The following is a 17,265-nucleotide window of genomic DNA, read 5'->3' on the forward strand; positions in this document are numbered from 1 at the left end:
TGGGCCCCACATAGTCCTCCATACTGTATAATGGGCCCCACATAGTCCTCCATACTGTATAATGGGCCCCACATAGTCCTCCATACTGTATAATGGGCCCCACATAGTCCTCCATACTGTATAATGGGCCCCACATAGTCCTCCATACTGTATAATGGGTCCCACATAGTTCTCCATACAGTATAATGGACCCCACATAGTCCTCCATACTGTATAATGGACCCCACATAGACCTCCATACTGTATAATGGACCCCACATAGTCCTCCATACTGTATAATGGACCCCACATAGTCCTCCATACTGTATAATAGAACCCACATAGTCCTCCATACAGAATAATGGGCCCCACATAGTCCTCCATACAGGATAATGGGATCAACATAGTCCACCATACAGAATAACTGGCCCCACATAGTCCTCCATACAGAATAACGGGCCCCACATAGTCCTCCATACAGAATAACGGGCCCCACATAGTCCTCCATACAGAATAATGGGCCCCACATAGTCCTCCATACAGAATAACGGGCCCCACATAGTCCACCATACAGAATAATGGGCCCCACATAGTCCTCCATACAGAATAATGGGCCCCACATAGTCCTCCATACAGAATAATGGGCCCCACATAGTCCTCCATACAGAATAATTGTCCCCACATAGTCCTCCATACAGAATAATGGGCCCCACATAGTCCTCCATACAGAATAACGGGCCCCACATAGTCCTCCATACAGTATAACGGGCCCCACATAGTCCTCCATACAGAATAACGGGCCCCACATAGTCCTCCATACAGAATAATGGGCCCCACATAGTCCTCCATACAGAATAATGGGCCCCACATAGTCCTCCATACAGAATAATGGGCCCCACATAGTCCTCCATACAGAATAACGGGCCCCACATAGTCGTCCATACAGTATAACGGGCCCCACATAGTCCTCCATACAGTATAATGGGCCCCACATAGTCCTCCATACAGTATAATGGGCCCCACATAGTCCTCCATACAGTATAATGGGCCCCACATAGTCCTCCATACAGTATAATGGGCCCCACATAGTCCTCCATACAGTATAATGGGCCCCACATAGTCCTCCATACAGTATAACGGGCCCCACATAGTCCTCCATACAGTATAACGGGCCCCACATAGTCCTCCATACAGTATAACGGGCCCCACATAGTCCTCCATACAGTATAACGGGCCCCACATAGTCCTCCATACAGAATAATGGGCCCCACATAGTCCTCCATACAGTATAATGGGCCCCACATAGTCCTCCATACAGTATAATGGGCCCCACATAGTCCTCCATACAGTATAATGGGCCCCACATAGTCCTCCATACAGAATAATAGGCCCCACATAGCCCCCATACAGTATAATGGTCCCCACATAGCCCTCCATACAGTATAATGGGCCCCACATAGCCCTCCATACAGTATAATGGGCCCCACATAGTACTCCATACAAAATAATGGGCCCCACATAGTCCTCCATACAGAATAACGGGCCCCACATAGTCCTCCATACAGTATAACGGGCCCCACATAGTCCTCCATACAGTATAATGGGCCCCACATAGTCCTCCATAAAGTATAATGGGCCCCACATAGTCCCCCATACAGTATAATGGGCCCCACATAGTCCTCCATACAGTATAATGGGCCCCACATAGTCCCCCATACAGTATAATGGGCCCCACATAATCCCCGGCGTCGCAGGCCAAATATAAGAACCCTGAAGGTCAGATTTGGTCCTCGGGCCAGAGTTTGACATGTGTGAGTTAGAGAAAGGGAGAGTGTCCCAATGGTTTCTATGGCAGTAGAATATGATCAGTGATGACATGATCGCACATTTAATTAAAAAAATAAATAAATAAAAATTTCAAATTTTGCAGTGTGACATCTGAGACAGTGGGACATGACAAAGGAAATCTACTGCCGCACAGCTCTCTATACCTGCTCCTCCTGAATCCTCTCCTCGATTCTCCAAGAAGCCGTCTCATGGGATCGAAACAGGGTGATCACACTGGTCTCGTCTGGGTCAAGGATGTTCCCATTTTCATCTCTGACCACAAGATCCAAACCGAGGAGACTGTCAAGACACCAACCAAGACAAAACATTATTATTACCACCTTCGCACATAATATTTATTTCCACAGAGCATCCATAATCAAAATTACATCACTTTTCCCAACAGCCCTGCTTCAAAACTCTCCTACCGTTTTGTGTTTACAGCTATTGTGCAGACCTATGTGTCTTCATGATCACAGACAACAATATGTGTAGTCACATTCTGCAGCCATGTGTCTGCTTTATCTTACCTTTTACACCTACAAGGGGCAAGAATGGATTAAAATGACTGTAGGATTATAGGACACCATTTATAGTTCTGCATAGAAGCTGCATACACAAAACAAAAGGATTTTAAAAAAAAAGTGCACCGAGCTCCGTTTTAGAATAAGCTTACCGATTGCCGTAGTCAATCTTCGTCGTCACCTTCTTCCTCAGTTCGGCCAAGTCATCTTTGGGGAGGGTGCCGGACATAATCTGTGAGCGCCAGTCCATGATTTGGGTCATCATGTCTTGTATCTGGAAGAACTGCTCCCGCAGATTTTGCTATATGGGACAGAAAACGTGATGACCAGATTGTAAAGGGCAATCCGAGGCATGTCAGGGCACAGCAAGGGTTAAACTCACCACATACAGCGAGTGCCACAGGACTGCCCATTCCCGAAGTGTGATGGTGAGCTCTTGCACCAGGGGAAGCTCGCTGGGCACTGCCGGCTCATGGTGTCTGTAAGAGACAAGTATGATGTTTTTATTTTTGGGTATGTCTGACTATAATGCATCTTTAGCTCTTTACTATTGATTCAAGTGTGTGCATTACATTGCACCAAATTTCCATAGATCTGCATTATACATGCCTGTTCTCATCATTTCTTGGTAGTATTCTGCCATCTGGTAGCTACCCCTTGTGTTGTTTTCTTATCTTCATTATTTTGTGTCTCTCGTCGACCTCCCCTTACTTTCATTGCTTCTTGATTTTAATTCTAAACTTTATTTTTATTTTATAGTTTATTGATTATATATATATTGGTTTTCTTTCTGATTATTATGGAGTAACACTTATATGATATTTTATGCTATTTTGGTGGTGTTGGATAGTATTTGGTAAGTCAATCAGGCCCCAATGACTAATTCAAGGAACAATTCGCCTATATGACTAATCAAAGACACTTAGTAAATTTCATATAATGAATTTTATATGACTTTTTATGCTGTGCTTTTATAGTAAGGGTCTATGAAAGCATGTCTGCAAATTGTTGCGCTGCCGGTATAGGTAGGAAATGTGGTCACAAGCTTACCCTTTGTCATCAGTCACTTCTTTTACGTGAATATATGTAGCTGGGAATATGCCCTGTTAAGACAAAAGTATAGTGTTAACAATGCGTATGAGTTCAGGGCCGGTTCCAGTGTTTGTGAGCCCTTGTGGACCCATTAGGTGGCTTATTGTTCTGGCATTTTTTCTTGCATATATACAGTATATACTGTATTAGCGCATTGTGCCTGTGAATGCAGTAGTGCTATTGGGGGTTTTCGTCACACAAAAACCCCTATTATTACTAGCAGTGGAGTCTGTGATCACTGTTAGTGTCACTACCTCCATTTAACAATTTGAGACCCAGCAAAAATACAATCAAAGTAAAAGACTTAAAAATGACTAAATATAAGCAGATGTCCTCCAAATACCTTGGTAATGTTTAGAGGGCATACAGTGCACGCTGTTAGGATACCAGTACCGGGAGCGGGTGGGAGTGTGACCAAAAGTATGCGATTTGCATACATGCAGTCACATGCCAACTAGACGTGCACAGCCACTATCAATACAAGTGAACTGATTGAGACTGGACAAGTCTAGTCGGAATGTGACTGGAAGTATGCAAATGCCTCCTCTCAGCGCTGGAGAATCCTGACAGCGTGCGCCCTGTGCGTTGTATGGATTCTCAAGTCTGCAGTCACACAGACTGATCACAGACTTGTACACCAAGCCTGGTCAGCTTCTTTAAAGAGGTTCTCCAGATTTATCCTTAGGAAAAGTGATCCATATCAGATCGGTAAGGTCTGGCACCTGGCACCTCACTGCCTAGCTGGTTTCAGCTCTGGCAACAGTGAATGGAACCGGCACAGCTCAGCTCTGCAGACAGTGTAGTGGCCACTGCAGAGAACTGCAGATCAGCTACTATTCATATGACCAGATCTACGTCATCAGTTTCGGTGATTTAGAGCATCTGGACCTCCGGAGGTGATGCTTAAAGATCTTTGCAACAAGTGTCATTCATATCCAGGCGAAAAGCTGGTAGCATTTATATATTTTACGCAACACTGATCCAGGATGATCTATAGTATTTTTCGTGTCTGTCACCTTAGCTATAGGTAATGATGAAGTTAAAAGAGGACTAATTAGCTCTATGTTTGTCTATAGTCTGTGTCTGGTATTGCAGATCATCACTATTCAGTTAAAAGGTGATGAACTGCAATACCAGGTACAACCTATGGACAAGTGTGGCACTGTTTCAGAAATAAAGGAAATCAAATTTTACATAATCCTGAACAATTCATTTAATAACATAATACAATGGATTTTAAAGCAGGTCTATAATACACCGGTCACCACCATCTGGCTGTCCAGCTGTCACAAAACTACAACTCCCAGAAAAATAGGATTTGTAGTTTTGCAATAGTAGGACAGCCACGTGTTGGAGACCACTGTTCTATTATTTTGAGCAGAGCAGGTTAAAGCTGAATACGTAGAGGTTTTCTCTTAAAGGATTTATCCAGCGGCACCGATCACTAGAATGTGGATCCGAAATGACGTTTTCTTCCTTGCTGCATGACGAGGATGAGGAAGAGTTTGAACGGTGCAATGGCGGCACTGTTCCATTCCATTCAATGACTATGGGGCTGATAAAAATGGCTGATTACTTTGCTTTGCTGTCTTAGTCAATCCCACCCAAGACACTGAATGAAAAGACCACCGCAGCTCTATTTAGGCTTTGTCGCAATGCAGTGAGAAAATACGGGAAACTTTGGATCAGAGGGTGCCCCAGCAACAGACGTATTCTATGTGAAAGAGATAGATTCAGGTCCAAATGTTATTTCACTTCCTGACCCAAGTTTCAGATTTTTCTCTTGTGGGAGTGTCTCATCCAGTAATATAGGCTGGATGTTAGATCTGTATATATCCTGCACAGCTTCTATCCTGCACAGATTTACTCTTCATGTGCTTTACTCCTTAGGCCATGTTCACACGTTCAGTATTTGGTCAGTATTTTACATCAGCATTTTTGTAAGTCAAAACCAGGAGTGGGTAAAAAAATGCAGAAGTGGTGACGTGTTTCTATTATACTTTCCCTCTGATTGTTCCACTACTGATTTTGGTTTACACATACTGATGTAAAATACTGACCACATAGTGAATGTAGCCTTATTTGTAGCCTGCTTTCTTTGCCCTCCCCAAGACTGTAAATACTTTAACCCCTCTCTACACTGTGGAAATGTGTTTACAACCCTCACCCCTCTATACTGCCAGATGGGGGTCAGTGCAAGTATTGGGCAGATGAATGTGCCGTAGAGACGCTGCAGAGAGAATGGCGGTAGTAGTTGGGACAAGTGTTTATACTTCTATGGCAGAATGTGCTGAACATGGCGGAATATAATCCCGTGGACGTTAGATTGTACCTCAGGTATGTGATGTTGTGTAATCCTCCTTGGAATAATCAGCAGGAATGAGATGATGTGATATACTGTACGGGGCAGAGAAGGGAATATTCCTCACACGGCTGTTCCTCCAGTGGAACTAAAATAACAAAGGAAGCAAGTGGCTTTTTTTTATGCTTGATTAAAGATGTCCTAAAGTATTGGGTAACCAGCTCCTATGCTGACCTATGTGTTGCTCAAAGTAATAATAATATTATTGATCACACTTGATACCGTTTTCTCAGAGATCCACATCGAGCTCTTCACTAAAGAGTTATTCCCATATCAGCCGTTCATACATAAAACCGAAGTAACAGCCTGGAAGCACTGGCCACATGCGCTGGGGGCTACGGAAAAGCCAGTCCCATCCCGGCCCATATTCATAACAGACAGAAGGAAGGAAATTATGAGGGATCAGTGAGGCCAGTATGGAGGGGGATCAGTGAGGCGAGTATGGAGGGGGATCAGTGAGGAGAGTATGGAGGGGGATCAGTGAGGAGAGTATGGAGGGGGATCAGTGAGGAGAGTATGGAGGGGGATCAGTGAGGAGAGTATGGAGGGGGATCAGTGAGGCCAGTATGGAGGGGAATCAGTGAGGCCAGTATGGAGGGGAATCAGTGAGGCCAGTATGGAGGGGGATCAGTGAGGCCAGTATGGAGGGGGATCAGTGAGGCCAGTATGGAGGGGGATCAGTGAGGAGAGTATGGAGGGGGATCAGTGAGGAGAGTATGGAGGGGGATCAGTGAGGAGAGTATGGAGGGGGATCAGTGAGGAGAATATGGAGGGGGATCAGTGAGGAGAGTATGGAGGGGGATCAGTGAGGAGAGTATGGAGGGGGATCAGTGAGGAGAGTATGGAGGGGGATCAGTGAGGAGAGTATGGAGGGGGATCAGTGAGGAGAGTATGGAGGGGAATCAGTGAGGCCAGTATGGAGGGGATCAGTGAGGCCAGTATGGAGGGGATCAGTGAGGCCAGTATGGAGGGGGATCAGTGAGGAGAGTATGGAGGGGGATCAGTGAGGAGAGTATGGAGGGGATCAGTGAGGAGAGTATGGAGGGGGATCAGTGAGGAGAGTATGGAGGGGGATCAGTGAGGAGAGTATGGAGGGGGATCAGTGAGGAGAGTATGGAGGGGGATCAGTGAGGAGAGTATGGAGGGGGATCAGTGAGGAGAGTATGGAGGGGGATCAGTGAGGAGAGTATGGAGGGGGATCAGTGAGGAGAGTATGGAGGGGGATCAGTGAGGAGAGTATGGAGGGGGATCAGTGAGGCCAGTATGGAGGGGAATCAGTGAGGCCAGTATGGAGGGGATCAGTGAGGCCAGTATGGAGGGGGATCAGTGAGGCCAGTATGGAGGGGGATCAGTGAGGCCAGTATGGAGGGGGATCAGTGAGGAGAGTATGGAGGGGGATCAGTGAGGAGAGTATGGAGGGGGATCAGTGAGGAGAGTATGGAGGGGGATCAGTGAGGAGAGTATGGAGGGGGATCAGTGAGGAGAGTATGGAGGGGGATCAGTGAGGAGAGTATGGAGGGGGATCAGTGAGGAGAGTATGGAGGGGGATCAGTGAGGAGAGTATGGAGGGATCAGTGAGGAGAGTATGGAGGGATCAGTGAGGAGAGTATGGAGGGAACAGTGAGGAGAGTATGGAGGGAACAGTGAGGAGAGTATGGAGGGATCAGTGAGGAGAGTATGGAGGGATCAGTGAGGAGAGTATGGAGGGATCAGTGAGGAGAGTATGGAGGGATCAGTGAGGAGAGTATGGAGGGATCAGTGAGGAGAGTATGGAGGGAACAGTGAGGAGAGTATGGAGGGATCAGTGAGGAGAGTATGGAGGGAACAGTGAGGAGAGTATGGAGGGAACAGTGAGGAGAGTATGGAGGGATCAGTGAGGAGAGTATGGAGGGATCAGTGAGGAGAGTATGGAGGGATCAGTGAGGAGAGTATGGAGGGATCAGTGAGGAGAGTATGGAGGGATCAGTGAGGAGAGTATGGAGGGATCAGTGAGGAGAGTATGGAGGGATCAGTGAGGAGAGTATGGAGGGATCAGTGAGGAGAGTATGGAGGGATCAGTGAGGAGAGTATGGAGGGATCAGTGAGGAGAGTATGGAGGGATCAGTGAGGAGAGTATGGAGGGATCAGTGAGGAGAGTATGGAGGGATCAGTGAGGAGAGTATGGAGGGATCAGTGAGGAGAGTATGGAGGGATCAGTGAGGAGAGTATGGAGGGATCAGTGAGGAGAGTATGGAGGGATCAGTGAGGAGAGTATGGAGGGATCAGTGAGGAGAGTATGGAGGGATCAGTGAGGAGAGTATGGAGGGAACAGTGAGGAGAGTATGGAGGGATCAGTGAGGAGAGTATGGAGGGATCAGTGAGGAGAGTATGGAGGGAACAGTGAGGAGAGTATGGAGGGAACAGTGAGGAGAGTATGGAGGGATCAGTGAGGAGAGTATGGAGGGATCAGTGAGGAGAGTATGGAGGGATCAGTGAGGAGAGTATGGAGGGATCAGTGAGGAGAGTATGGAGGGATCAGTGAGGCCAGCGAATATGGAAGGAATCAGTGAGGCGGGTATGGTACGATCAGTTAAGTAAGTATGGAGGGATCAGTGAGGTGGGTATGGTACGATCAGTTAAGTAAGTATGGAGGGATCAGTGAGGAGAGTATGGAGGGATCAGTGAGGAGAGTATGGAGGGATCAGTGAGGCCAGCGAATATGGAAGGAATCAGTGAGGCGGGTATGGTACGATCAGTTAAGTAAGTATGGAGGGATCAGTGAAGTGAGTAAGTGAGTAAGGGGGTGGGGAGTCAGTGAAGTATAACGAGCAATAAGTGAGGTAAATATGAAAGGGGTGATGAGTTAGGTGTGTAGTATAGGGAGAGCGACCAGTGAGGCGAGTATCGAAGGATCAATTAGGTAAATGTGGGTTGGGGGAGATCAGTGAGTTGTGTATATATGTGGGTGGGGGGGAATCAGTGAGGTGAGTATGAGGGGGAATCGAAGAGGTGAATATGGTGGGGGGGTTCAGTGAGGTGAATATGGTGCAGAGTTAGCAGGATCAGTGAGGTGAGGCGATTTTCCATTATGAATATGGGATGTTTTCAGGATAAAACCTCTTTAAAGGGAATGTGTCATCAAAACATTTTTTCAACAGTTGAAAAACATGTAAAGTATTAATGTTTTATTGAAAAAAAAAAAAAAAGAAAAATTCACACATACACGCACACACACATAAACTTAGTATAAAATATGAGGAATTATTTTGAAAGTTTTGATATTTTCAACTTTTAAACACTAGGGGGAGCAGCTGCTTACATTTGTCATGAAAACTGTGCAATGAGAAAAGTGTCATGCTGGCTCGCCTTACAGCAGCAGTAAATGTGGGCGGGGTCTTCTCGTATGTGTCTGATGTCACTCCTCCCCTTCCCGATGTTTTGGGGGGTTAGGTTAAAGTTTAGGATCACAGTGCAGCGCCATGTTATTGGTGACTGCAGTGTGGTACTGACAGTGGTGGTGTCCCCGAGGGCTTCTGTCAGCGCCTCTTCTAGCTTTCCTGCTCAGGCATAAAACTGAAATGGCAGAGCCTATAAATATACAGTAAATGAACATTTCCTCTGTTATTTTTGAGTGTTCGTTTTCACGGCGTTCATTGTATGGTAAAAATGACCTGGTCATTTGATGATGCCAAACCTGAATTCAGAAGTTTCAGCTGCAGTTGTCTGTATCAGTTCCTGGGAAAGTTGGGTATTAGGGAAAGCTGGTCCCAGGAACAGATACAAGGATCTTTAACTGCTGTATAGGAGGAGACAGTAGTGAGGGAGACAATTCGGCACTGCGCTGCTCACTGCTCCTTACAGAGATCTGAGTGTAGCAGTCATTGCAGCTGCAGCACTCAGATGGCAGAGGTTAGCGGTAACTAGGGCTGTGGAGTCGGTAAGCCAAACCTGCGACTCCGACTCCTTAATTTCCCTTACACCGACTACACCTCCCACATGTATTGCTTATATTTAAGTGAAAAATTTATTGCAGCACAATGTGAACATCAGACATTTAATCATTTTGATGATACAATAATCAAGATATTTAGATAGAACATAATATATATTCATTGGAATACAACTTTAGAACACAAAAAACTAATAAATTGTAAATACGTAATACACTATGTAATATCGAGTATATATATATATATATAAATAACACTATGTAATAAACTATGTAAGCGGCAAAAAACACTTTTCAACAAAAACATACTAAATAACATTTGTGCCGTCTATGAATTTGTTCTAATAGTATCGCCTCCATCAGATCCTCCTTCGTAGATGACCTCAAATCTGACCTAATAATTTTAAGGCTAGAGAACAACCTCTCTACACTAACTTGGGTTGGAGGCAACAACATGTAACAACATGGGCAACATCTCTAACAATTTCCGGGTATAAAGGAATTGCCTCATGCACAGTCAGTTTTGATGAACGGTTGAATTTTTCTATTTCTTTGAGAGCAAGTGAAACATTTTGCTGAAATATGGTCATCTGCTTGCTATAGGAGACGGAGTGAAATCTTTTTCCTTGCGGTAACGCTTTGCCTGCTCCATGGCATCCAAATACTTGTCAAAGTCAAACTCATCTGATGAGGATGAAGATATGGCAGCAGTAGCACTGTCAGGACCCAAGTCCTCTTGCGCCTGGCAGTCCTCCTGTAGGCCACTCATCCTACCTGCTACCTCAGTCAGAGCTTCTTTTCCTTTAGTAAGCTGTTGATCATCAAGCAGTATACGATGACTGGGGTCCACATAAACAGCTGCCAGAAAAATGTTATTTTCCAATAGCTGTCTCTCTCCGTTTCATTAAAGCAGAAATGCCATCTGCGATTAACCCTCCTCTTTGGGACAGGCAAAATAGCAAGTTCTTCCACTCCCTTATGACAATGCCAGGAGTTAAATCCTCAGCTTGTAATTTTTTAGTCACGGTAAATGGGTGATTAAGCAATTCCTTCAATTCAGCCACCTGTGTCCACTGACCTTCATTTAGGGTTACCTGAGGGTTCGCCATATCTATAAGAAACGGTTTTAGTTCAAGCAATCGCTCAATCATTAAATAAGTGCTGCCCCACCGAGTGGCTTGATCGACAATTGCCCCTTTCCCAGCACGTCTCTTCAAGATGGAATCAATTTTAGGGGTTCTGGCAGCAATAACCAATTTCCTTACTTTTCCAATCAGATTTCCAGCATGTCCCTCTTGCAGACTATGTGCCCACGATGCAGAAATGAAGCAGAAAATTTCAGCATCTCCCTGGCAGAAAAAACACATGCAGATTGTGCATGCGTTTTTCCTGCAGAATACATGCGGAATACATGCGGATTCACATGCGTATCCACATGCGTTAACGCATGTGTTTCCGCATGTGAACTGAGAAGCACTTTCCAGGCGATAGCATCACTTGGAAAGTGCTTGACAACTAGGTCACACTGTATAAATCCATGCAACCGGCATGGATTTATATAGTGTGACCGTAAAAATAAAACAAATAAAGCTATACTCACCCCCGATGCCCCGGTGTGTGCTGCAGCGCTCGTTCCAGTCTGGTTCCCGGCTGCCGGCATATCGCGAGACACAGCGGTGAAGGGCCTGCGGTCACATGACTGTGACGTCACCGAAGGTCCTTCAGCGCTGCCGGCATGCCGAGAGAAGCCGTTGGACAGGTGAGTATAAACTTTATTTTTTATTTTATTCTTTGTCTTACAGATACAATGGTACCCAGGTCTGGATGAGAGTCTCCTCTCCTCCAGAACTGGGTACCATCCGCACATAGAGACGCATAGAAGCCGCTTGTACAAATGTACAGACACGGATTCTATGCGTCTCAATGCAACTCAATGGCGGGAGTTCCGCTGCGCTTCCGCAAAATTAATGAACATGCTGCGCATTTATGAGCGCTGCAGAAACGCTGTGGAAAAATCCGCAGCATGTGCATTGACATTGCGGAATGCCATTGGGGACCATGGGGTGCGGATTACCATGCGTTTTTGATGCGTTTCCGCTGCGGAAATTCCGCAGCATAAACGCATGACAAACGCATCGTGTGCACGCAGCCTTATTGCCAGCTGCAGCGTGTGCACAACACAGCGCATGTGATGAATAGGAAAGAGGTGTGAAGCAGCTTCAACAAGATCATCTATTTCTAAAGTATCATTTTGCTGTTCTTCTGTAGTAATATCTGTTTGTTCCTCAGTTACATGAACAGCACTGTGGCCTTCCATCTCAAACATACTGAATCCTAAATTTTCTTCTAGCTGTTGTTCATTACTCTCATTCATCAGTTTAATTGCACTTATCATGTTTGAAGCATTGTCCGTTACAATAGCAAGAAGCTGTTCTTTTTTGAGTTTGTAATCTTGCAGAACTTTTTCCACTAAGGCCTGGAGAAACTGGCTGGTGTGATGAGCTTTAGTATCTTTTACTGCCAGTGTCTTGGTAACAATTTCTTTGTTGTCATAGATAGATGGATAGATAGAGGGTTGAATAGATAGATAGATGAATACATGGAGGGATAGATAGAGTGTGATAGACAGATGACAGCTACAGACAGCAAATAGTACATTGCACATATAGTTCACACATTGTACAGAGAGCACATAATAATCACCTACAATATTAGCATTAGTTACCTTCCTGTGACAGAGGTGAGCAGTAGTACTTTCACTTTCTCCAGCTCGGGGCCCAGGAATCGGATCCTGTGCAGGGCAGGCACCCCTCCCCCTCCTCTCTCTGGTGAAGACGGCAGAAGACAGGACAGAGGAGGGGAGATTGCCCCCTGCAGTCTGGAGCCAGTGCAGGACGGGAGCACTGCAGCATACAAGTGAGTTTTGATAGGTGCGTGCCCCTGCTTCTAAGGGGGGGGGGCAGCTGCCCCCCCTGCCCCTCGCTGGCTACGGCCATGATTCACACACAGCGTTTTTGCGGATCCATTTTTTGCAGTAAAATGCAGTGACTCTGGGCATCCCAGCAAAGTCAATCGGTTTCCAGATATGACATTCAGACACATCGTTTTGTGAGGATCCGTTTTTGGGCTCAAAAACGGATCCTCACAAAGAATGAGCATGTCAGTTTGTGCGGCGTTTTTCTAATCTGCTTTTGCTATTGAAAACATGATCTATGAGCTCAAAAACCTTTCAAGTGATGCGGTTTTTTAAAAAGCTGATCTGCTTTTGCAGCTGAAAAACGTATCCTCAAAAAACGCAGCAAAAACGCTGTGTGTGAATGTAGCCTTAGATCAGGAATAGAACAGCCATTTATAGGACATTTCATAACTTTCCCAAATTCCTATGAAAAAATATCCAGCACATTCTGCATTGAACTACTGTACCCAATTTATTATATATTTTAGGAGTCGGTCCATTTTATACCGACTCCACCAAAATGAGCACCGACTCCGACTCCACAGCCCTGGCGGTAACTAGGACCGGGCACCAACACTGTGGTGGTGACTTTACCCAGTGATGAGTTTTCACCGCTTGGTGAATTCACGCCGCAGCCCTGGTGCCCGGACCTGGTGAATTCTCATTGGTAGTTACTGAGATCTGAACGCTGAAGCCGGCAAAGATTTGGTGGAAGCACTCTGATCACTAGGTAGCAACGATTGAGGCAAACTGTAACCCAGTGCAAAGCGCTGGGCTACAATAAAATGGCGCCGATCTCTACCTACAATGAGGTAGCCACAGCAAAGGAGATTGGGTCGGCATCAGACCGCCGTTTCCTACAGTCAATCTATTTCTAAAGATGCTATTGAAATGAAATCCTCACCAGATGTCGGTAACAACCCATCCAATACACACAGGGAAAGAAATCACCATAGATGTCCATAAATTATGTGCAATAATGAGAAATGACACAGGGAAAAAGCATTGAACACGCTTACTGAAATTCATTTAATACTTCGTAGAAAAGCCTTTGTTGGTGATGACAGCTTCAAGATTCTTCCTCTATGGAGAAACTAGTCGCAGGCATTGCTCAGGTGTGTCCTAGTCGTGGACAACAGGTTAGGGAATTGGCATAGCGTAAAATAGAAATTGCAGTGCAGCACTACGCACGCTGCAGTATGTCTCCCTCTTTCTTGTCTTTCAAAGTTGAGAGGTATTGGCCTTAAAGGTGCAGCCACCAGATAAAGTTTCTATAAGGAACTGAACTTTGACTCACTTTGACTAGTTTATACTCCTTTTACCTTATCATGTCTATATGGCGTCCTTGGTCACACCCAGCCAGTATATACAGTCCAGGACCCTGTTCTTTTATGTGCCCATACACATGCCACTGTGCCTTCTTCTTCCTCTTCCAGATACGATCTGCTGTGGTTTTGTTTACTCTAATCACGTCTGGGAAAGTCACATACTTTGCCGTTCAGATATTTACTCAGACATTCTTTGAGATCCTTCATTCTCAGGATAATCTGTGCACTTTTTTTTGGACATTGACTATAAATCACTGCAATGAAAAAACCGTCAAAGTCGCCTCCTAAACTACTAAGAGTGATTGCTCTGAGGCATAGAAACTAGGCTGCTGCTATAGAAAATTATGAAAGCGCTACAAAATGTACACATTAAATATTTCAAAAAAAAAAATCTGTAATATTAATATGAAAAATTACAGTAAAGGAAGGTACTTAGCGCATAGATCGGCCAATATATGTGTGCCTAACAACCAGCGTCAAGGTGTCCTTCATTCATTGTTGGGTCCCTGTCCACTGGCCAATATATGTGTGCCAAACAACCAGCGTCAAGGTGTCCTTCATTCATTGTTGGGTCCCTGTCCACTGGCCAATATATGTGTGCCAAACAACCAGCGTCAAGGTGTCCTTCATTGTTGGGTCCCTGTCCACTGGCCAATAAATGTGTGCCCAAAAGCCAGCGTCAAGGTGTCCTTCATTGCTGGGTCCCTATCCGACTTGACCACCTCCCCTGGGCTGAAAGCCTCCAATTTATGGGTCAGGAGTGAACCAGCTAACTACTTAAAATCACCTGCGGCTGATGAGGATGGGAGTACACATGCCAAAAAGAGAATTAGAAACATAGCGAAAATGACCAGCACAACCAGTGTGAACAGGAGCAAACTTAAAAAATACAAACTATGAAAAACCATCAAGGTTGCCTCCTAAATTGCTAAGATTGATTGCTCTGAGACATAGAAACTACACTAATATAAGTGTGCCCAACAACAAAAATTTTTGCAAGTATTTCAAGTGTACATTTTGTAGCGCTTTCATAATTTTTTCCTAGTTTGTATTTTTTAATTTGGCTCCTGTTCACACTGGATGTGCTGGTAATTTTCGCTATTTGTTTATACATCACTGCAAACACAACCTGCAAAAGCCATCTGCTCCACGGTAAAAAAAAAAAAAAAAAAAAAATGTTCCAACAGTCTGGATTTTGCCAGGATAATCCTATATGACTGAAAAATTGGTGGGATTTATGCAAACTTTTTCATGGGGAGGGGAACCTTGTAGTCCTGAGGCTGGGCCTAAAGTAACACAACATACCTTGGTCTTGAGACTAGGAACCAGTTCTAATAATTAGAAACCAGATCAGCCATGTTGAAGTTAAAGGGAACCTGTCAGCAGGACTGTGCTAAGTAAACTACAGGCAGTGTCAGGTGGGCACAATTACACTGATTAAAATGATACCTGGGTTGATGAAATCTGTCCTGTGGTTGTTGTTTAATTTTTGATTGCAGTTTGGAGATAATGAGATGCTGGTGCTTGGGGGCGGGGCACAAGCGTCTCATTATGTCCAAACTGTAATCAAAGATTAAACAACAACCACAGGATGGATTTCATCGACCAAGGTATCATTTTAATCAGTGTAACGGCGCCAACCTGACAGTATGTGGAACGGGGAACTTTTATCCCGATTTGAAATAGCAGTGCGCATGCATGACCACCGCGCCATTCATTACCTTATGGGGTTTCAGGAAATAGTCAAATGCAGCGCTTGGACTGGCACCTAACGATCAGCAGGGTTCCCCACATGAATTATTAAGTAATCAGTTATCCTGTGCTTCTTAGGTCATGATTTATTTTCATCATAGAACCCCTTTAAATGTCCCGATCACCAAGTCCACCAATTTGGACGCCCACTTCCCAACCGCCGCTCGTCAATTTCAGAGAGGACTGGAGTAAGAGTTGTGGCGAGGCGCACACCAGTCGTCAGACGCTCCTGACACTAAGAGTCGTGCACCTATCAATGAATCAGGAGCTTCTCACTCCACCCCATCCCCTCATCAACACCAGTGTGAAGATTACCGGTCTCAATGAATTGGGGTCATTCTCTTAGATTTTCCCAAAAAATAAAAAATCTGAATCCCAAATCCTCAACGAGGAGTAAAAATGTACAATATTTGTTCCAATAATATACGGAGTAGGAATCTTCTGAATAGAGCGTGGGAGGCATCGTCCACCGCCTGACAGTGCAATATCCCAGGGCTGGCTCGTCTCCCGCACAACACTGACATTAAACATGTTCTTAAGGAAGAATGTGTCTAGTGTTACAGAAAGAAGCACTGCAGATTATACACTGAGCGCCCGAGAGGAACATGCAATTACCCAAATGATTCATCACACAATACCTTCACGGCACAACAGAAGCTGCCAATCTTATAATCACGCTTGTATCAATCATGCAAATGTTTACTTCCCGATCCCGAACGTTGATCGACTGGATCGAGATTCAGAACAAGAATTTTACACATTTACTTAAGTATTTATGTAATTTTCTTCTAAAAAAGCATCTAAGTCTTTCCTTCATCCATGGACAGTTCCTGCTGTGACAGCTCCTGATTCTCATGGTAAAGAAGCCTGGTCTCCTCTGGAGATTGAACCTTTCTTCAGGTGGAGGGAGCACTCCTTTGTCTTTTGAGTGAGTTTTACGTAAAACAACTTTTGACCATATTTTTTATATCGGCTATTTAAGTTAATTCTGTTCCCCTCTTACACGGCTCTTCTCAGTACTAAATAAATGTAATTCTTTTAATCCTTCCTCATAACCAAGATACCTCTTATCAGTTTTGTTGCTCCTCTTTGTACCTTTTCTAGCTGCTGGGCATTATATGAACTCGTGCCCAGAATTGAACTATATATTACAGATGAGGTTGCACTAACGCTTTGTAAATTGGTAGTATTATGTCCCTGTTCCATGATTCCAGGCCTCATCTAATGCATGACAATATTCTGCTGGCTTTAGAAGCTGCTGATTGACATTGCATGCGGTCATTTAGTCTGTGATCTACAAGTACACCAAGATCCTTCTCTACAAGTGTCTCTCCTAGTTTTACTCCCACTCTAGATTATATGATGCCTGCTTATTATTAGTACCCATGTGCAGAATTTTACATTTCTCCACATTGAACCTCATCTACCAAGTAGATGCCCAAACATTCAGTTTGTCCATTCAGCCTGTAACTTAGACCATGGCCCCACTATCAGTATTTGGTCAGTATTTTTTCTCA

The 17,265-nt window shown here is 44.7% G+C and overlaps 1 protein-coding gene across 1 annotated transcript in view; it reads right to left on the bottom strand.

The window, feature by feature from the left end:
* Nucleotides 1-17,265, bottom strand: part of DOCK5 (dedicator of cytokinesis 5) — a 105,942-nt gene that overhangs the window by 60,217 nt on the left and 28,460 nt on the right. Inside the window, exons 4-7 of the mRNA XM_073654080.1 lie at nucleotides 3,381-3,433; nucleotides 2,713-2,809; nucleotides 2,483-2,631; nucleotides 1,971-2,106 (exon numbers count right to left, since the gene is read on the bottom strand). Of these exons, the coding sequence (XP_073510181.1) occupies nucleotides 1,971-2,106; nucleotides 2,483-2,631; nucleotides 2,713-2,809; nucleotides 3,381-3,433 (435 nt within the window). The remainder of the gene's footprint in view (nucleotides 1-1,970; nucleotides 2,107-2,482; nucleotides 2,632-2,712; nucleotides 2,810-3,380; nucleotides 3,434-17,265) is intronic.

Source organism: Phyllobates terribilis, unplaced genomic scaffold (assembly GCF_046119375.1).
Source record: "Phyllobates terribilis strain yellow unplaced genomic scaffold, ASM4611937v1 Scaffold_11__3_contigs__length_659146591, whole genome shotgun sequence".
NCBI classification, from domain to species: Eukaryota; Metazoa; Chordata; class Amphibia; order Anura; family Dendrobatidae; genus Phyllobates; species Phyllobates terribilis.